This window comes from Melanotaenia boesemani, chromosome 4 (assembly GCF_017639745.1).
Source record: "Melanotaenia boesemani isolate fMelBoe1 chromosome 4, fMelBoe1.pri, whole genome shotgun sequence".
Taxonomy (NCBI): domain Eukaryota; kingdom Metazoa; phylum Chordata; class Actinopteri; order Atheriniformes; family Melanotaeniidae; genus Melanotaenia; species Melanotaenia boesemani.
Window position 1 is genome coordinate 3,898,294 of NC_055685.1, and position 22,262 is coordinate 3,920,555.

The window sequence follows — 22,262 nt, forward strand, 5'->3', positions numbered from 1 at the left end:
GGAAAAATCCCAATGTCCACCACAGTGGACATCTTGTACAATTTGAACAAAATCTTTTAAAAAATAATAAATTCTTTCACAACCACACCTAATTTATTAAAGAAAAAACATAAAATTGAAAATATTTTTTGCTGGGAGGCTGTGATCTGAAAGAGGTTTAGAGCTACTGCTGCATCATTCCAGAGAGAAAAAATTCATATTTATCACGAAGGTGGGATGACAATCAGGGATGTATGTTTAATATTTTGGTTAGATTTTTGTGTTCTGTGGTTCAAGCAGCTCTCTCCTGTTTTTGCAGCTATTGTGTGAAAACTAGTGAATATTGCTAATTTTGTATCAGGTCTTAAATCCAGAATATTCTCAGAACTTTCAGTATTTAAGAGCGGGACTTCTGTGGTCAGCATTTTTATATAAAAATCTTTGAGGGAACAGCTGATGGAGGAAAAATGTGACTTGGCCGGCTCACCCCGAGCAGGTTGCGGGGAATGTATCCCTCATGATCACCACATCGTGCCCACCACCACTCTGTCTCAGCCTCATCCTCCCGTCTCAGCACCGTCATGCAGTCGCCCTCGCTGAAGCCGAGCTCATCCTCATTCTGAGGGGTGTAGTCCCATAGGGCGTACACCACACCTCGGTTCATCACACCCATCTTCTCCTGAACCCCTTCAAAGAGGAGAAAAAAGTTTAACACCCAGAGAGAAATAGACGGAGTGGATGCTTTGCTCAGAGGCGTACTCCAGAACTAAAGCTGTGGTCATCCTGTAACCTCAACATGAACAATCAGAGCTCATTTGTTGCCCTTCTTTATGTTCTTACCACAAGTACCCTTTTCTTTTCCCACTGAACAACCAACCCCACTATTAACACATTGGCCCAACTTAACAATCCAAATCCATTCGTCCCCATAAAACCTGCTCTTATTGTCCCAAACTGACATAGAGTTTCTTTAAAAATATTTACAGATCAATTTCTTATTAACGAAATTTATTTCACTGGATTATTTTCCGCAAAAACAAATGTGGCTAGATTGGTTGATAACTCCAGGAATCTAACGGAAACATTGGATGCTGATGAAAACCGTTCATTCATGAGGGTCAGAGGTCAGTTTACCAGGCTGCTTGTCGTAAGGAAGCAGACCAGAAGAACAGTGTGTGGAGCTGAAATTTAATGCTAATAGAGTACAAACATAAGAGACAACTAACAAACGGTTCTGTGTGGAACCTCTTCAAGAAAATAAACAAAAGTGAGGTTCAGCCCAACCTCTGCAGGTAAGCTAGCATACCATAGGTCTACCATGACTGTGTGGCAGTGTTGTAAGACGTGAAGAACAAATAGCGGACCTCCTCTCAAAGATGATGGTGAAAGATATGTTTCGTCAGTTTCTTAAGTTTGATGGAAGTAGCTGTCATCTGCCAAGGTCAGTGGTCAATTCCTGGCTTCCCCAGAGACTATGCTGAAGTGTCCTTGGGCAAGACAATGAACCCCACATTGGATCCCGATGTGCCTATCAAGGTGTGAGTGTGTGTGTGTGAATGTGATATGTAGTGTAAAGCGCTTTAAGGGGTCAAATTGATTGGAAAAGCGCTATATAAGTACAAGTGCCTACAGCGGTGAGGAAGGACCAAGCAGCAACTTCCGCCTGTAAAATGTGAAGCCTATGCGGAAGTGTAAAAAATTGCAGTTCACCCCTCATCCACTAGGGGCTGGCTTCAAAACAGAGCAAAGCCCCATAGTTTTTTCTAAATGACACGTTTAGATGTTATTTAACCTTGAAATTTAGTATATTTAGGGGCGTGTCTTTTGGATTGACAGGTATCCAATATCCGCAGTATGAAGGGAGAGTGCAGCACAACCACGGTTTTTAGCCTTAGCTTTAGCCCGACTACCTCCGTTAGCTCTGGGTTAGCTCGGTTAGCTCTTAGCTACAGGCAGCTCGGAATTTGATGGGTGTCAACCTTCCACCCCCACACTCACAGTCCCCCTCTCAGCTCCACCTCTTTGCCCATTTTTGGATTTTCCAGGAATGACAACACACGTGACGCTGCCAAGATGGTGACGGTAGAAACGCCCAATGAGCGTCAGTTCAGCTCTTCATGAACCTACGAGTGACGTCACGAAGGCTCCGTCCATCTTTTATGTAGTCTATGAGAAGGACGGGAAGCCGTCTGCTCTCTGACTGGATACTTTAATTGGTCACCATCTAATCAAATAGAAGTGAAAAGATATGGACAAAATTCACAACCGCAACTTCACAGTCTCACATGCAGTTTTGTGCTTTGCATCTGTGAACAGGGTTTCGCAAAAGAACTTTTTGTTTTGTTTTATCCACAAATACAAATCTTTTTTACAACCATCTGCACATCTGCAAACTTGAATTTTTCAGGCAGATTGTTTTTACAGGGCGACAAGCTGGATTTACAGATGCAAACTCTGAAATTACTTGAAACATTTGTCGTAATTCATGGTGCTGGTCATAGTTCTTGTGTTTGGCTTTTGTCTGTTTTTGTTTGTGATATTTTGATCTTGGTTTATAGTTTGTGGTTTTCAGGTAGATCATAGTTTGGGTTTTTTGTTTTGTGTGTTTCATGTGCTGTGTTTTCTGTCCCTGGCTTATTAGCTCACCTGGTTTGAGTTTGATTCACTTCACCTGTTTCAATTTGTTCCCCTGTGTACATATACCCCATGGTTTCAGTTCTTCCCTGTCAGATCCTTTTGGTTCATCCCTGTTTTGTGTGGTTCCCTGTCCTGAGTTTGAGGAAATAAACCTTGTCACCTGCACAGTTCTGCCTCCGGTCTCGACTGCCTCCATTTGGGTCCTCACCACCTCCAGCATTCATTACAACATTCATTTACAACTACAAAAAATTTATGAATTACTATTGAACCCATGAACTGGGGTCTCATTAGATTCTATATCCTGCTTTAATGTCTATAAACACAGATTTATTGTTTTCTTTTACAGGAACAATTTAAAGCTCAGCATCCAGAATGTGGTTCAGTCTGTTTTTGTTGAAAGAACAGTTCCCGCTGCCTCCGGAAGGCTGGCAATATGATCCAGGACTCCTCTCACCCCGGTCACCACAAGTTTGATCTGTTACCGTCAGCCATGCGGTACAGATCAATCACTGTAAGGACAAACCGGTTCTGGGACAGTTTTTACCCAACAGCAGTAAGAGACCTGAACAAATCTGTACCTGAGTGTCTGAGTCTTTAAATGTTCATGGAGGTGCCTGTCCATGCCCCTCTCTTGGAGATTATCCGGCTTTTGGGCAGCATGGCTCAGCAAGGTGGAGCGGTCGTCTCTTAACCTGAGGGTTGCCGGTTTGATTCTCAGCCAAGTTGAGTTCATGTCGAGGTGTCCTTGGGCAAGACACCGAACCCCTAATTGCTCCTGATGGGTCGTGGTTGAGCACCTTGCATGGCAGCTTGGGTGAATGTGATGTATGATGTAAAGTGCTATATAAATACAGACCATTTACCATTTACCATTTACCGGCGCCGGCTCTGTGATTTTAAAGGGCAGGCTCAGCTCTCCGGGGGGAGGATTTCCCTTTCTGAGGTCACAAAGGGAAAGATCTCAGACTCACCTGTTTGAGCACACATTTACTAAAAAGTGGTGCAAGCAAGTGAGAGAGGAAACCAAATTTTCAAATTTGTTGTTCCTTATGAGGACACATGACTGTTAGAAAACCTTTAGGAAGTGAGTTTTGCATTATATGGAACCTTTAATTAAAATAAGGGGGTGTTGCAATAACTATATTATATATTATACTCTGGCAGCTATTTTTTTTTTTACTTTATTTTATCTTGTTTACTTGTTGCAACTACACTGTATTTTGTCTTATTTATGTTGTTGCAGTTATTCTATTTTATTCTATTTTATTATTTTGTTTTGCACTGATTGGAGGGCTTTGTAATTTTGTTTTTTGTTGCAATGACAAATAAAGTTGTATTCTATTCTTTTCTAGCTTTATGGCGGAAGTCTCACCATAGAGGAACTGAGAGCACTGGGCATAGCCGTCCTCCATCTCCTCACACTTGTCAGCAGCCGTCTGCATGTCGCTGTACGTGGTGGCGAACACGGCTGCCCCCGACTCCACCAGGAACTTACAGACCTGAACGTTGTTACAGGAGGCAGCGCAGTGAAGAGGGGTCCTGGAGACGGATAAGATGGTCATACGTGGACATGATGACACACCTTAACTCCAGGTAAATGGTGTTGGACAGCCCTCTGCTTCAGACTCACCAGCCGTCGCTGTCGGCAGCATTGACATTGACGCCAAACTGAACCAGAAACTTCACGATCTCAGTGTGTCCGGCACAGACGGCATTGTGCAGTGCCGTGATGCCCTCATCATTCGGCATACTGGGGTCATCCACCTGAAAGACATACGTGTGATCTGACATACTGATCTGAAACCCAGATTTTCACACTGACACTAAAGTTTTAATATAAAGGATTTAGGCTCAAATTTTAGAAATACACTATGTTCAACATTATTCTGCTTTTTCTGTTTATTATGTTTTACCTAAATCTTCAATGTAAATGACAGTGTGTGATTTTTAATAATCAAAAATGATATTAAGTTGTATAATAATCTGGATTTTATTCAGCAAAACTATTATTAACTATTATTCTGCAGAAGAGGTTATAAAAAACTGAAGATAATTTTTTTAAAAAGAAAAAACACATGTTTTCAGATCCAGTTCCATGTTAACATGGAGTCCTTTTCTGATATCACCTTAATGACTCTCTCATCATTGAACTTGGAAGTCCATGGATAGTTTTGGTCTGGATCTCATTGAGGAGACCAGAATTTCCCCCTAAAGTTGCTGTTTGGAGGTTCACTGTCCACTTATGGAGCTAGAACACTGACAGCTTATGGTGCGTTCCAGTTGTCTCAGAATTCCGAGCAGTCGAGAGTAGGCAACGTTATTACCAGGTAATTGGAATTCCAGCTGCACTAACTCCATAACAGCCAATCAGTGAGTTTCTGCCAATGCCGTATAAAACCAGAAAATGACAAACCCAGCGTGAAAATGTTCACAATGAGAACAGCAGCCAATTTTAGTGATAATGATTAATAAACCATGCACATTACGTGATTTTTCACAAAAAAAGCCACCGCCGTAACAACGTAATTATTGATAAAAACTCACTGCTGTTTGGTGGCCTCAGGATTGGGTCTCTGCTCTTTGCGGATGATGGGGTTCTGTTAGCTTCATCGGGCCGTGATCTTTAGCTTTTACTGGAGCGATTCGCAGCTGAGTGTGAAGCGGCTGGGATGAGAATCAGCCCCTCCAAATCCGAGACCATGGTCCTCAGCCAGAAAAAGGTAGAGTGCTCTCTCCGGGTTTGCAATAGGGTCCTGCCCCAAGTGGAGGAGTTCACGTATCTCGGTGTCTTGTTCACGAGTGAGGGAAGGATGGAGCAGGAGATCGACAGGCGGATCGGTGGACGCTGCATCGGCCTGTCGTGTTGAAGAAGGAGCTGAGCCAAAAGGCAAAGCTCTCGATTTACCATTCAATCTACGTTCCAACCCTCACCTATGAGGTGTTCCGGGTACTTCCCACCGGAAAGAAGCCCCGGGGGAGACTTAGGACATGCAGGACGGACTACATCTCTCAGCTGGCCTGGGAACGCCTCGGGATCCCTCCGGATGAGCTGGTGAATGTGGCCAGGGAGAGGGAAGTCTGGGTTTCCCTGCTTAGGCAGCCGCCCCCGCATCCCGACTCCGGATAAGTGGCAGAAAATGGATGGATGGATGTTTACACTAGATACTTAACGACCACAGAATATTTTATCAAAGGATGCTACTGGGCGCAGCCATCTTTAAATCCGAACTCTCTGTCTAAAACTAATGAGTTCGCCAGTCAGGAAAATGAGATCACTTTGTCATTTCCCCCCAAAATTCTTTGGAATTCCAAGTTCCATGTACAACTGGAATGCACCATAAGTCTTAAGTTAAATGGAGGGGAAGTGTTTGACAGTGGGATAAGATGTCACCAGAAAATCCTAATTTGTTTTCCAGATATTGTAGTCCGTGTAATGTCTGGCAGACAACTAAACCACAGAATCATAATATCAGCAGGAGTTGTTTCTGGAATCATTTTGTTAGTGATCTACTGAACTTAAATGAAGGTCACACATCAACATTATTTATCAAGTTACAACATTTTACCAGCAAACATACAAACATTGGTTTGTTCCAGCCAGGTGGTTTGAAGGGGAGTGCTCTCTGAACGAACTGTCAGATCTGAGCAGTTCATCCGACTGATAATCCGTTTCATCCTTCAAAACCCTGCCCATTAGCCACTTAGTTGCCCAGGCAGTAAATGGAGCGGACCCAATGATGTTATTTCCAGTTGTTTCCAGTTTCATCCACTGAGGCTTTGGCTGCTGTCAGTTCAGGTGGAATATCTCTTTTTATTGTATAGCTGGACTAAGTTAGTAACTAGGTTTAGTTTTGCAGTTTAATACAGGATATTGGTTTGGAGAGGTCTGCTGGAGAAAGCTAACTTTAGCTAATTTATGATCTGCTAGCATGACCGTGGTCTGTCTTTATGGATCCGGCTGCTCATGAACATTTAACCTCACATTACAGCAGAATCCAGTTTTCTTATTTTAAGGCCCTGTGCAGTTGTAATAACCCTGGCCTTTAACTCATAAGAGGCGAAATAGAAGGTTAGCAAACTAACACACACGTGACTCACGTCGTAAATGACTCTCTGGACGAGGTCGTACTCGCCCTCCAAAGATGAGTCGAGCAACAGAGCCAGAGGGTTGAACTTGACTCGCATGCCGTGGTCAATTCGCTCTGAGCAGGCTTTACGGAGGATGGATCGCTTTCCCTAAAGAGACAGAAGATCAACGTTATGATGATCCAAATGTACTGGGAATGTAGGAAGAAAAGGAAATCTTTAGGTTGTTACTAACAGGGGGCAGTGTATCCTGTCCTGTGACTTCTGGTGGCTGCAGGTTGGTGGTGTCATCTCCCTGCTCAGCCTCCACAAAGCCGGGGTAAGGTGGAGGAGGGTATGGTGGGAACTCCTCTAGGAAGTTGTCTTGGCAAGCTAAAGTGGATGAACATTCTTCTTCCTCTTCCTTGTCTTCCTGTGGGGGGGGCAGGGAGCAGCAGGAGCTGGGATCAGAGATGGGTGAGCGGGGGGGCAGAGGGGGTGGGGTCATGCTGTCCTCCAGAGTTTCAGCTGATTGCTGGTTAAAGTCCGGTACACTGTTGTCTTCTGTTCTGGAAGTTACACCAGTCCGGTCTTCAGGAATTGTGGACTCGATATGTGCGCCTGCTGGACTGACAGTCTCCATGGGGATGGTTTCCATGGCAGCCAGAGTGGTCTTCTGGTAGAGCAGCTTCTGGATGTTGGGGCCAGCCGGGCCCTCAGGCTCTGTGATAGAGCTGCGTTTCTTCAGGGGCCGGGGGGCGTGGTGCAGCCGACGGCGGAGGGCTTCCAGGTCGGCATCGCTGGGGTTCCTGTGGGGATTTGACAGGAAGGGCAGGAGCTTGGTGGGGCTTAATGGTCGAGGGGTGGCACGCTCTGTTGTGTCTCCTCCAACACTGTCGCCCATAATTTGAAAGTTGTTGTCACTCTCACTCCCATTGGGCCAAGAACAACCCGAGTTTGATGGAGTGTTTTCTGAACCAACACACTGCTGCCCACTGCTGGCTTGAAGGACCGGTTTTCCATAAACTGAAAAGGAAGAGACAGTGGGTGAAGTTACCAGGAGAAGTTTTAAAATAACCACTAGAGGCTGTGACATTACAGACTTCTTCTTGACCAGACCCCCCTGTACAGGAGGCAGCATGAGATGCTACAGTACAGAAATGTTTGCAGACACCAGGAAGCAGCAATGCAAAGATAAGTAGATAAACATTTACATTTTATAGAGTTCCAGGTGAATTTACTCTGACACAGTAACACATTTTGATTCTGACAATTATGTAGTAATCTCACATGTCTCATCTTTCTTTAGAGACCAAGATTATACATGTAGCCCTGATAGTTGTAAAGATATACTTCACTTATTTTAGGAATGTCATTTCAGACATGAGGCAGAAAAAAAAATAGGTGCGGACAACAGTGTCAGTGGCTGCATCTGTATCAGTGCATCACCTCGGTTCTGGCTTCGAGGCAGTGTCCCCTGCCCACCCGGTTGGTAACCCTTTCCAGGCGTAGCCTGCTGTGTGTACATGGAGTAGATTGATGAAGCAGCCAGAGTTTGAGGCTTTTGTAGCACAGGAGGAGGGCCGTCCAAGAGGTCGGGGGTGTAGGGTCGCACAGCAGCAGCTGGAGGACTCTCCTGTTTGTTGGGCAGAGGTAAGGTGTTGCTGTGGCTGGACCGAAATCCTGGAGCTCGAGGGTGACCTCCGACTGGCCTGACCTTACCAGGGAAGGTCCCAGTGCTGTAGAGGGGCTTAGAGAAGGTTGGCGGCCCAAATGAGTTGAATGGTTTAGTCTTGCTGGGAAGTGGAGGTGGCGCCACCCCAGTGGACAGACCTTTACCCGAGGCCTGTGAACCATGGAGCAAACACAGTAACAAGAATGATTAAACTCCTTAGAGATGGATGACGTAACTAATGTTTCATACAGAAAAGGTAGCGATCAAACAGGCCTCATTCAGCAACAGTTCTTATAAACGTATTTGTTCTTAAATCCTACTTACAAACTTCTTATTGTTGCATTCACCAATATTTTTACATCCTGAATTTGTTCCTAGCCAATCATAATTCTACATCCAGGAGTGATAACAATAAAAGCTGACATGCTTGAACAAAATCAGTGTTTCTGTTTTCTGTTGTTTAGTTAATTAAAATACAAAAATACAATTACAGTCACGTTTGGTCAGATTTTTGAAAATAATTTTGATAACTTAGTATTTTCATATTTTAAAATAAATAGCAAGATATTGCAGATTGTGTCCTGATATCATTTCCCTCAGAGGACAACTGAACTACTTTTCATTTGTACAAGAAGAAGTAAGTCTTGTTTTATAAATTCCTTCTTGACTCAAGAAGGAATTTAAAACCATAATAAAATACATCATAAAACCATTAATGCAAATGGCTAACACACATCAGATCTGTTCCCTCAATCACAAAAATATTACTCCATAAAAGTCCAGGTCACCTGAGACTACCAGATCCACATTCCACTGAATGTGGTGACTTTTCACCATAATGATTAGATTCATTAGGAGATGGAGGTAATTATGGAGGACTGAAACAGCCCAAATCAAAGATTAATATAGAAACATTAAATATTAACAAATTGATACAGCAAAAAATGATACAGAAAATATTTTTAAATAGTTTTTCATTAAGAAGCCAATGAAATGTTACATGAATTTATATTTCTATTGCCATTTTCAACTTGTTTAAAATAACTTTATAATTAACTTTTTATTTATATATAATTAATGTATTAATACTTCTATTTATTTATTTTTCCAAGTAGTTTTCACTTTCATTTTATTTATCTGGTGCTTTTTAAAAATTCTTTTTTACTTCATTTATAATTTATTTCCGTATTTTTTTTTTGTCTATTGTGCCGTTTTTTTTAGTTCTGTATATATTTTTGGTTTTGGCAATTTCAGTCTTCCATAGATTATAACCTGGTCATTTGTTTAATAACATCGCTGACCTGGTTAATAACACAATTAACCTTGTTAATAACACCACTGACGACCTGGTTAATAAAAGAAACTGAAACTGTTACGAATTATTGAGCATTTTAATGGTCAAAAGGTTCAAAATAAGAAAGAAAACCCTTCTTCCAAACTGGTACGCATTGTGCTCGTCAAAACCATTACGATGGTATTTAATTTGCCAATCGTGTAAATAAAACTGATCGGATCGCTTTATCTAACAGGCTTTTCACCCTCCAGTCCTCATGTTTGTCCACACAGCCTGTGCAGCACAATGTATCTAGAACACACCACAAGGTGGCAGCAAACTGTCCGACCGTACTGTTTTCTTTTTTTAGATACAATCAACTTTTTTTTTTCTTTTCAAGACAATAGATAAAGGCACGGCACATATTTACCTTCATACAATCACCACGTTAATTTTTTAAGAAGATTTTTTTACACTGGTTTGGAGGATGTGTTGCTCAAGTGATTGCTCCGTGTATTTTTGACCCTTCAAGACTTCAACGGAAGAGTTGTTTGCCAGCAGTACCTACTGCTAGTAAGTTGGTACGGCCAGCAAAATAACCGCATGGAGAGGACAACAATGCCATGACTGAGTGTGTGACAGATTATACCAACTTCTTGTGGACAACATCGTCCCAACAAGAACAGTGAGATACTTCCCGAGTAATAAACCCTGGATCACTAGTGATCTGAAAAAGCTGCTAAACATAAAAAAAAGCCTTCAGAGAGGGAGACAAGGAGTTACTGAAGACAACACAAGTGCAAGGTAGACTAGAGGAAACAGAAGGCTGCTCCAGTGGAACGACATGAGGGATGTGTGGTCGGGAATGGAAAAGATCATCAGCTTCAAGTTAAAGGGCATCAGACTGATGGTGGTCTGGACAGAGCTAATGAGCTGAACAAGTTCTTCAATAGGTTCAGTTCACCCCTGCCTCCAGCCAAAAAGACCACACCCCCTCCATGAGCCCACAGCTTTCCTGTCACACCTCCACTCTGTCACCCTGCAGCTCAGTCATGGACCTTAACAGCCTCATCTCCCTCCATATCAGGACATACTGAGACCTCCTCTGTCTCCACCTCTAGCCCATCTGTCTTCTGAGACCTCCTCTGCCACCACCTGTCTGTCTCCTACAATCAGGTGAAGAAGCAACTGAAGAAAATGAACCAGAACAAGGCTGCAGGTCCAGATGGTTTTCAGCTCCAGGGTTCTAAAAAAACAGCTCAGAACAATTATGTTGGATTTCGTCAGCACCTTTTTAATACCAATCTGAATCAGAAGAGTTCCCTTTGTAGAAAACATCCTGCCTTGTTCCATAACCTAAAAATCCCAACCATCTGAAACAAACTACCAGTGAGGAAACAACAGGGTGTGTTCAGCCAGAGGCTTCTTCAGGTCCACCGGGAAACAGAAAGATACAGGAGATTATTTCTGCCAGCAGCCATCACCCTCTAGAACAGGGCTTTATCTTCTTCTAATTAATAATTATTGTTTTTATTTTACAAAACAAACAAAAAAAGTACATTTTAATAAAGTATAAAGTATTTTTCATTTAATATTATTTAATGAATCATCACTTAGAAAGGAATTGTGGGCCAAAATTATCGTTCATACACGATGCTCCAGTGCGTTAAAGGACAAACTGCTACCACATTGTGATATCTTATTTTGATAACGATTTCGATTATTTTGGTTAAACCATCTAGAAGATTAATGAAGTGACAGTCCACTGATACCTGATCGTCCCTAGGCAGATTGTCTGTGGTGTGACTGGATCGCGAAGGGACGGGGGGCGGGATGTTGGACTCAGAGAGGCCCTTCTGGTCTGTGAAGGTGTCCCCGCCTACAAAAGACACAAGAACACCAACTTCTTCTCATTTGCAGAAGCATTTCTACCTCAACATCCATCTACCAGACTTCCCTCTTCTGTCTCTGTTTTTATTAACTAATATGGCTGAGAGAAGAGCTTTCCACCATGAAGTCAGGACTCAGTCTGTCTGAGCAAATCAACACTCTGTAACAAATTACACTGGAAATTAAACCATTACAATGACAGTGAAAAGAGAAGTCTGAGCTTTTCTACTCAAAGACATCACCAACCAACCTGGGCCGCGACTGCTGAGGCTGAACATCCGAGGGAGGGTGGAGGCGTGGCCGTTTCCCGCCTTGGACTCAGAAAACGAGCTGCTCCACTCGGACATTTTGGTAATTTTTGAAGTGTTGAAGCCTTTAAAGATCAAAGAAACTGATATTTAACTCAGTGTGGGTAACAGACAAACGCCTCAGGATGTTGGGTCAAGAGGCAAACACAGTAATGTGCTTCTCTTCCTACTCAGCTACTAACAGCTTACCTGAGGCTGGTTTTGCTGGTCTGGGTGGGGGCTTCAGGGATGAATCAGGCATGGGCAAGGTGGCAGTGCCATCAGGGTAGGCCGGCTTAACCTGCATCGCTTGGCGAGGTGGCACTGGAGGCCCCTGGGAGCTTGATGAAGAGGATGACAGGATGTACGGCCCCACTGCTGCCACCCTGGAACTTACGCCATGTTGAGAGGCCACGCCTTCCGTAGCCACCTGGACAAGAAAGGAGATATTTTGTTTTATTCAGGAAAAGGCCTGATGAAACTGCGGTGGTTTAACTTTGATGATAATTCTGATGATGAGAAATATCAGAGTGTGTTCTGGTTACCGGCAGGTTTTCCTTCTGCTGCAGGGCAGCCTTCTTCTTCCAGAGCCGCTGGCGGAGCTCGGCTAGCCGCTGGTCCATCGTAGCCACTTCCAGGTTCCTCTTGTTTAGACTGTCTCTCTGCTGCTGCAGCCTAGCACTCTGATCCTGGTTGAGCTTGTTCCTCAGCTGAAGAGGAGAAGGAGGAGGAGGGTGTCAGCTCAGGGTTGGAAATTAAATCAGGAGTTCTGCAGGGTTCAGTCCAAGTTCATGTAGAGAATTCCTTGACAGTCATAGCAGAAAGTGCTAATTTTTTTTGGGTGGAGATCCATTTATTTATCTTGAATGTGGTCTGTTAGTGTCACATCGGTCTGAGCTCTAACACTGCTGCTGCAGGAACTTAGGTTCCATCACATCTAACTGTAAATAAAGACCAAACGCCCTGAAAAAATGTTACTTGTGTTGTTTCCCCTGTTTATTTAGATCACTGGCAACAACCTCAGACAGGTTTAATCACTGGATTCCCAGATGAGCTTAATTTAAGTTTACTTATTAAGACAGTTCCAGTTTCCATGCAGTCTGGGGAAAAGAAGGATTTTTCTGTAAATGAAAAGAGTGAAATAGTTTAATGGCCTTGAGACAGGAATGAAAACACTGGACGTTTCAGGAAAACTCAGAGTAAACATGTTGGTTCAGACAGAAGCAGATGGAAACTGCATCGTATTCAGAGATCAGCTGTTAAAACACAAAGATGAGCAGCAGCAGGTGTCTGAAGCTGCAGGAGAACCTCTGGAGGTCTGGATGGTTCAGATGGATGGAGGTCTGGATGGTTGGTGGATGTTCACCATGTCCTAACAAGGCTGTCATGTTCTGGGCTGGAATAATGGGGAGTGAGATGGTAGGACCCTTTATGGTGGCCTCTGATAAACCCGTCCAGTTTCTAACGGAGCATTTCCTGCCGTGGTATAAAAGGAAGAAGCGTTTCTTTTGCTGTAAAGACATCACTCCATCCCATGCTACAGAAATACCAGCAGAATCTTTGGCTGCTACCGGTATAAAGGGGGGGAAACTCATGGTGGGACCACCATCATCCTCTGGAGCATCATTAAAGGAAGATCTATGAGGGTGGGGGGGCAGTAGACCTCCAAACAGCAACTTTAGGGGGTAATTCTGGTCTCCTCATTGAGATCCAGACCCAAACTATCCATGGACTTCCAGGTTCAATGATGAGAGAGTTGCTAAGCTGATATCAGAGAGGGACTCTGTGTTGACATGAAACTGGATCTGGAAACATGTTTATTCATTAGTTTTTTAGAAAAAATGGTCGTCTACAAAATTTTCATCATTGGTAGTTTTGTACAATAAAATCCAGATTATAGAACTTAATATAATTTTAAATTATTAAAAAATTGTAAATGCAGTCATTCATATTGATTATCCAGGAGAAACTAACAAAAGGCGTAGATGCAGAATAGCTTGGAGCACAGTGTTAGTTTTGTAACAGGGGATTTACACCTGAGGTCTCACCTGCAGCTCTCTGTAGAGCCGATCCAGGTCAGCTGCAAAGGAGGTGTTGTGGTGAGGAGGAGGAAGAAGAGGAGGCTCCAGCCTGTTGTTTCTCAGCGCCTCCAGCTGGTCGCTCAGCTCCTCCACCCTCGCGGCAGCTACCGCCAGCTCCCTCTGCTTCTGGTAGAACAGGCTGGTCATCTGCTCGATCTCCTCCACTGACATGAACGCAGACAGACGCTCATTGTTTCACATAATTCATCAGATGTCAGAACCAAATATTTTTATACAAAACTTTAAAATACTTCCGAAGGCTTTTTTTAAAAAGGCTAAATGCATTCGTTTACATGTGATGACACTATGATTTATGCTATAAACTATGTGAGGAAACTATAAGAAAACAAGACAAAAGGAAACAGAAGCGACATATAAAAGACACATCTCCTGGATTTTGGCTTCCACACATCACATAAACATGAAAAGTTCCAGTTACATTTGAAATGACTAACATGTAAATCCTGGCATTTCCATGAGATGACTGCGACTCAGGGTCAGATCTCTGATGTGGTTGGTGCTGACGGATGTACGGTTTTCATTAATTCCACTTCATATTCTTAAAAGTCCATCTGTTCTGACTATACATAAGGCTTTGGAAGGATTACTGCAGACGGCTGATGTACATTCAGTATTTCCTGCTGTTGCTTTTAGCCAGATTTATGTTGATTACAAACCTCCCAGGCACACACAGAGAGCGACTTTAGTAACTTGATAATAAATGAATAAATTCATCATTATGTCAAAACACTCCAAAGGAAAACAAACACAAGCTTCATCACAATTAGCGAGACCAAATTAAACCTGTAAAACTTCCAGCAGAAATTTTGTAAAATCTTGGTATAAACACAACCAAACACCCAGTTTTCCAACCTAGTTTGCTGTTGCTGAGGCGTTTTTGCTCCACTTGGCCCCTGAGGGCCCGGACCCGACGTAGTTTAGCTTCTTGGTTGTGTGCGTTCTCTCTGAGCTGTTGCACTCGCTCCTGGTCGGACGCGTCCTGATGCTGCTGATCCTGCAGCTTCAGGTAGCGCAGCTGCTGCTCCTGCAACACACACCCAACACACTTGTCACACTTCAAGGGATGATGGGAAAAAAACAGAGAGGGGCTTCATTAAGGCCCAGAGGTATTTTCTTACTGTATTACTTAACTGTGATGAAAACTAACCCTAGGCCTTAAAGATATCAGAGTTCCAGATATTAACAACAGAGAACTTCACTCTCACTCCTGGAGGTTCTGAAAGTGGAATGGGAGACAGACCCATCTCTGAGGAACAAGCTCCCAGTTTGGCTACAGGAAGCAGACACCCTCTCTACCTTTCAGATCAGGCTTTTGATGAAGTTTAGTCAGGACTGACTTCAGTAAGACTTGGCTGTCCTGAACTTCTTCTTGTCATTTACTTTGCATTTATCTCTTTTTTATCTCCTTGGTCTTGTGCTTTGCTCTTGTGTCTTCGCCTTCTCAACCTCAAACAATCGAGGCAGATAGTTGCTCTTCCTGGATCCGGTTCTTTATAGAGTTTATAGACTGCAAATCTGACGTCACCAAAGCTTGGTCGACCATGTTGGGGGAACCCAACTACTGTTTCCATCCCACTTTCAGGTTTCTCTCCAGTAATCTTTGTTAAAAACATGTTAAAAACACACAAGAGAAACGTCCTCACCGTGATCAGCTGACAGGAGAAGTGAAGACACTAATTATCCAGCAAGGAGAGGTCATGTATTCTGTGGCGCTGGATTGTCTGTCTGTCTGTTAGCAACATTAAAATAAATTTTAAGGAAATCTCTAAAATGAAATAACAAAAACAAATTAGATTCTAAGGGTGATCTAGATCACCGCCTGGAACCTCTACACTGGAGACATGGAGAGCATTTTGACATAAGAGCTTCTAACACAAAAATAATGCCCATCATTCGCAAAAAAAAGAAGAAAAAAAGAAAGAAAATCTAATGACTTGGTAAAGGTCTTGACTCTGAGTGTTTCTAGTTAATAACGTAGATCTTTACAAGCTGCTGAACCATGAATGAGGTTCAGGTTTAGATGTGTTTCCGCCTGTATATTCTCAGACGTCGTGTTTAGCAGGTGTTTGGTGGGAGTTCCTACATCTGGATTTATAAACTACTGGATAGCTCAGTTGGCTATATTAACACCTTCCAGTTAGGTCCTTTGACAAGACCCTTAATGCCTTCCCACCTTCAGATTTAAGTCACTTTGGAGAAAAGTATCTACTAAATGACTGTAGAATAGAAAACGATTCCTCACCTGTTTGTCCAAAGAGGATTAAATAGCAGAAGGAGTAAATAATGCTGTAATGGATTTATTTATAACAAGAAGAATAAAATAAAACTGGAAAACTGAAACGTGTGAAACCAGTAAACAAACCTGAATGCTGTGACTGCATATTTTCCTTTACCAGGCTGTTGGTTTGCATGTATATTCATATTATATAAATATACCTGAATTATAACTGGACTTAACTGTTAAACTAGTTTATTCTCTGTTATGAATAAACTGAACTAAACTGAAGCATAACTACAAGTTTTATGAAGCTCCAGTATAGACAAATCAAACGTAGAAGTTTTATTTAATGTTTCTGTCGTGAAATAATTAGTTATAGAATAAAACAGTGCATTGTAGCTGCAGCGTGTTGCGTGTTATACCTTGGACGCCAGCAGCTGCTGCTGAGCGTTGATCTGCTGCTGCTGCCGGGTTGCCAGGTCCTGCAGGTCACTCAGCGTCACATCCAGACGAGCAGCTGAGAGCTGCAACACAGACAGAGTTCACCTTCACATGTTCACACAACTCATGCAGGTCAGCTATCACACCCTCGCAAGTAGCCGAGATATGCAGCCATCAGTATTTTCCAAGAAGCTGCTGGATTTATTCCATTTTCTTTTTTCTGTAAAAGGAGCAGCACCAGCAGGTAACCCTGCTTCCAGGCTTTACACTGAGGAAACTAATCCTGGAGTTATTCCTATGCTCAGCATATTCTCTCACCCCATTCTCTAGATATCTCTCCACAGGTGCCTTCATCTGACTCCTCTTCATCACCTGATCTGCAGCCCTGGATCCATCTGGAACACAAACACACAGTCAGTGTCACTTAACAGTTCTAGCCAAAAAAGACTGGAAGGGAATCTCTGTGTGATTTGATACAGGCAGTCGTGTCACACAGAAGATAAGTTTCCACTGATCCAGTGAATAATCTGCTGAGATGTCTTTATGAGGTTTGCTGACATGAAAAAAGATGTCATGAATCAGAAAAGTCTGGCCAGTTTATGAGCTCAAATAAACCTCAGGAACAATGTCATTCTTTAAGAGCAACAGTTAAAATGACCCGTACCGACACGTGTAAAACAAGAGTTGCAGCTGCTTTGATTCCCTCCAGTCTGAAGCTGGTCGTGTGATCTCCTGTAGTTACACACTGAAGCGCTTCTGTCTGCAGGTCCTGCTGCTGATCAGCTCCACAAACAGCTGAGATCAGGTGTTAAAAAGTGATCTGACGAGGTTGTTTCCATACAGTCTGTGTTTTTATTGATCTGAGCTTCTCACATTTCCAGCATTTTTAGCCGCTTCTGCATAAATCTGCCACATTTCTTTATGTCTCGTTGGCACTTATTAGGATGAACTCGGTTCATCTGTAACAGCTAAATCATTTCTTTTAACCAGATACACACAGATAAAAACAGCACAGTTGCTCGGACTTTCAGGCCCAAGTGTTTGAGTTTGTTTGTTAGACTAAATATTTCTGCGGTGGCATCGACCGGCGCTGCAGGATGAAGCCACCCTGCAGCGCTGGGAAGGAGTTTCCTACCTGACTCTTGTCCAGGAGCTCTCTGGTGGCGCAGGATGTAACGCACCTCCCCTCTCTGCTGGCCCCATTTCTGCAGCACCTCCAACATCCGCTCCCCCTCTCCGACCACACGTTCTAACCAGTCAGAAAGCAGAATATCTTTTGTTTTATAAATAGAAAAACAGAAAAAGTGTTGACAAACAGTGGATGGATGAGTCCGTGTTATTGGATGTTTGTGTTTTAAACATCATAGTTAATCAAACTCACATAATATCTGCTGCTTGTCTAATTATTCCACATCTCTGCAACCAGTCAGCCTTTAACTTCTTAGACTTTAACCTTAAATACATTTTGATTGAACGTATCTATTGGCCTGTTTATCCCAGTTACTAAGGAAACTGTAGATCAGCCTTAGGCTTTCAATACAATCCCATCTATCACCTTTCTGATGATCTCAGTTACTGACTCAGAGTCAGATTTCATTGCCTAACGTCCCTGTCAGACCTCATTATTCCCCTTCAAACTGAATGAGATCAAATCACTGCAGCCAGGTTGGGTGTTTTTTCAATCTAAGAGGCTATAATCCAGATAAAAGCCTTTCTTTTGTCTCTGTGGGCAGTTTTGACTTCTGTAAATTGCTTAATTTGTTAGAAACTCACCCGAACCCCTCCACATCTCCGCCAGGTAGCAGTCGGCCTCGCCAGGCTCCTTGCAGAGCTCCACCACATCTCTGCACAGTGTGTCTGGCATGATGGGAACCTCAGAGAAGTGCTGCTCATTGTTGCTGAGGTACACAGTGAGAAACATCTACAAGCATAAAACAGATGACCCACATAAGATCAAGGGTGAGGCCACATAGTCAAGTCTCCTACAGAATGAAAGAGTGCAGGGATGCTTCTAACAAACTGAACATACAGAAATGCCTCAAGCAGATCCAAACATTCTGGTTTACAGTAGGTTTTACAAATAGTTTCCATTACTGTTCGACTTTTTAAGTGATCAAAACCAAAGGTGTTGGAACAGTCCTTTAACAGATTATGCTGATAGGTGAAGCCACATGTGATGAGATCAGTTCAAGCCACATATGGGTTAAAACAAAACCTGTTTTCTTCACCTCCATGACAGCTTTGTTTGCTATTTAAGACTTTAACAGATATTTGTGGACTTAACTCCCATGATGCACTGGGCCATCTGTTACTCCAGCAGGGTGCTGACAGGCCCAGAGCCAGATTTCCTCCCACAGCTCGCCAGCCTGGATGGAGGCCGTGTTCTGCATTTTCCAGCCTTTATTTATACTGTGAAGTGAGTGGTGGCTCACTCAAGAATCAGAGTCTCTAACTTCCCCATATATTTGAGGAGTTGAGCTATTTTCACCCTGGAGGACTGGCTCCTCTGATACTGCTCATTTTCAGCCCTCATCTCCTCCCCATCGTCATCTGGCCCTGTCTGAAAGAGCAGCTGCATATTTCGACCTTAAACTCCATCTGATGTAAGAAAAGTCATAGTACATATCTATCTGTGTGTGTGTGTGTGTGTGTGTGTGTGTGTGTGTGTGTGTGTGTGTGTGTTGGGCGGGCTGGGGGGCTACATGCTGAAGTTAACATGCATCCCCTCAGTAATGAGTGTGTTGTGCATGTCTACATGTCTACATTGTCAGACTTTGCTAAAAGAAGCACTGCTGAACTCCGTCCATCTTTTACATACAGTCTATGGTCTTCCCATACCGTTGTTTAAGCAATGAGAGGCTACTCACGGCATCAGTTAGAGTTAAATAAGTTCTTGCATTTGAATCATCATTCGTGCAGGAATCATCAGATGGGAGGCTCTTACCTGTACGCTTAGTTAAACCCAGGTGCTGAGTTTATTTATTTATTTTTAACCTGTCCTGTCCAGCATCATGACACCAGAATGATGCTCTGGATGCCACATTGTGCGGAAAAAAATTTGCTTTTCCAATAAGAGTCTTTTAGATCTGATGATCCCCTGGCTTCCTGTCTGTCAAAGAACAGACTTCAAAATCCTGCTGTTAGTTTACAAAGACCTGAATGGTTTAGGACCAAAATACATTCAGGATCTTCTGGTTCATTATGAACCAACCAGATCCCTCAGGTTGTCAGGGTCACGTCTACTTTCTGTTCCCAGAGTCAGAACTAAACATGAAGAGGCAGCGTTCAGCTTTAATGCTCCTCACATGTGGAACAAACTCCCAGAAAACTGCAGGTCTGCTGACTCAGCAGTTTTACATCAGGGTTAAAAACTTTTCCATTTGCTGCCTTTTATCAAAATAACTGTTAATTCCCCACACTGGAACTTTATTTCTTACATTTATCTATTTTAATTTAGCTTTTCTTTCTGTTTTTACTTTGTTTCTTTTAGTTTGTTCTTAATGCACATGTTATTGTTTCCTGCACCCCGCTGTAAAGCTTTTGTTTTATGTAAAGCACTTTGAATTGTCTTGTACATTAAATGTTTTGTACAATTAAATTTGCCTTGCCTTGAATCTGTAATGATCTTTTTAGTGTTACCTCCTCCAAGGTGAATAATGATTAATCTGTATTCAGCATTAGCCTGTCTGTCTGTTAACAACATAAGTCAAAAAGATACGGACGGATTTTAAATGAAATTTTCAGGAAGTCTCCAAAATGGAATAAGGAACAAGTGACTAGATTTTAGGGGTGATCCGGATCACCGCCTGGATCGGGGTATAATGAGTAGCTCAGGCAGTAGACCCAATTGCAGGGCATGGATCAGTCTAACAGGCTTAAATAAACTTGGCAAGAAAAGGGAATCATAAGACAGTGATCTGGCAACAAAACAAGGGGAAACGCAGACAATCTAGACACAGGAGGTAATGGGGAACAGGTGGAAACAATCGGGGCGAGGCAGACAATCTCACAAAGGGAAATACAACGGCAGGAAGTAAAAGTACCTGAAACGAGAGGAGAGTTAGAGATTTCAAAATAAAACAGACAAGCCAGAACAGGAAACAAAACGAGACAGACAGAACCTAACAAACTTGACGAGACATCACACCGGGGGATTTTTTAAAGATTCTTTACTATCGGGCGATGGGGATAATCTTACCAGTCTCAAATCAGTCTTAATCTTAGCCCTTCTAACTCAAAAATAATGCCCACAATCACTGGCGGAAAAAAAAAAAAAAAAAAAAATATATACAATGGTTTGGTGGAGGTCTGCGCTCTTTGAGAGCTTCTAGTTGTAATTTAGTTTTTTTACAATTTGTTTATTGCCAGACCAGACCAGAGGAACAACAGAGAAGGGATAGAAAACAACCACAACTGTGCAATCAAACCCAAACAGAAAACAACAGACAACCAGCTGCTACACCTGAAAGGAAACAGCCAATCATCAGGAGCACCTGCAGGAAGAAAAACGGTAAAAATCACGAACTACAATGAACACAACAAGTATCTGAGTGTGCACGGATGTGTGTGTGTACTAAATATTAGGGAAGTGTTGTGCTGAGTGATCATGCAAATGCAACTGCACCCCCTCCAAGGATCAGTAGCAGACCAAGAGGGCACCCAGCACCTGTCAACCAGCAGCCAGCACAGAACCAGGAAGCCCACCGCAGGGATGGCCACGCGCCCGCCCAGAAGGAGGCAGATGAACGCTACAGTCAGCGCCCCCACCGCCACGGAGCCCGCTAGGCTTCAGTCCCTCAAGAATGAGTCAGGGCCCTGAGAGCCATCCACCTCCCCCGGGAGGGCCCAACCCAACTCCCGGGTGGACAGGGCTGGCCCAGACAACCACTCTGCCCCAGTGCTCATGGCCAAGCACCCCATTGACCACAATGCCCCCCAACCAGCCTGCAAAATCAACCCATACACCCTCTGAGGGAGCAGCCCAAACAGGCCAGAGGGCAGCGAGCCCCAGGCAGCCACAACCAAAGACAACCATCCCAACAAGATGTCTGTTTTAGGTAACAGCAGCCTCATCGCTGTAAAACCTGAACAACCAACGTTGGTCTCCATGAAAAAGAGACACAGTTCGGAGATGTAATAAATCTCCTGATCAGCAGGTCAAAACTAGATGTGAAAAACTCTTCTACTTACTCCTCTCTGTACGCCACAGACTGAGTAAAAGCCTGATAACAATGTTGGTAATACAGATGTTACTGAACCTGCTGCAACTTGGTCAAACCTGATGCAGACACGACGACAAGCCGTGCATCTGTTTCATTCATCGAGGCTCAACATAACCTGCACCAGGATTATTAGTTTAAACAACCCTCTCAAGGAACCTTCAGGGTGGAAAAGATTAAAGTCTTGGACTTTTATTTTTCACTTCCTTTAAGTATCTGAAAGTACTCTAGTAAAATCTCAATGACAAAAAAATCTGACATTACAACTCAGCCTCTCCCAAAGATGTCATATCAGGTCATAAAAGAGCAACTGTAACATCTTCCAGATAACAGATTGATCATCTAGTTATAACTGGATTCTTATTTTAGCTTGCTCTCATAGGTCATGATGCTGCTTTCTAATGTAAATCTGTCAGACTTTGTCTCTCAGGACATGCAGCAGCAGCTTGTTAGACTTTGGAACGGCTCCATAA

General features: G+C 43.1%; 1 protein-coding gene across 1 annotated transcript in view; it reads right to left on the bottom strand.

Annotated features, from left to right (window-relative positions):
• LOC121638342 (apoptosis-stimulating of p53 protein 2-like) overlaps positions 1–22,262 on the bottom strand; it is a 32,767-nt gene that overhangs the window by 1,593 nt on the left and 8,912 nt on the right. Inside the window, exons 2-17 of the mRNA XM_041983068.1 lie at positions 18,344–18,491; positions 17,706–17,819; positions 16,889–16,965; positions 16,552–16,653; positions 14,764–14,935; positions 13,858–14,054; positions 12,355–12,519; positions 12,020–12,239; positions 11,773–11,895; positions 11,405–11,511; positions 8,134–8,530; positions 6,941–7,710; positions 6,718–6,855; positions 4,250–4,383; positions 3,992–4,158; positions 467–666 (exon numbers count right to left, since the gene is read on the bottom strand). Of these exons, the coding sequence (XP_041839002.1) occupies positions 467–666; positions 3,992–4,158; positions 4,250–4,383; positions 6,718–6,855; positions 6,941–7,710; positions 8,134–8,530; positions 11,405–11,511; positions 11,773–11,895; positions 12,020–12,239; positions 12,355–12,519; positions 13,858–14,054; positions 14,764–14,935; positions 16,552–16,653; positions 16,889–16,965; positions 17,706–17,819; positions 18,344–18,491 (3,231 nt within the window). The remainder of the gene's footprint in view (positions 1–466; positions 667–3,991; positions 4,159–4,249; positions 4,384–6,717; positions 6,856–6,940; positions 7,711–8,133; positions 8,531–11,404; positions 11,512–11,772; positions 11,896–12,019; positions 12,240–12,354; positions 12,520–13,857; positions 14,055–14,763; positions 14,936–16,551; positions 16,654–16,888; positions 16,966–17,705; positions 17,820–18,343; positions 18,492–22,262) is intronic.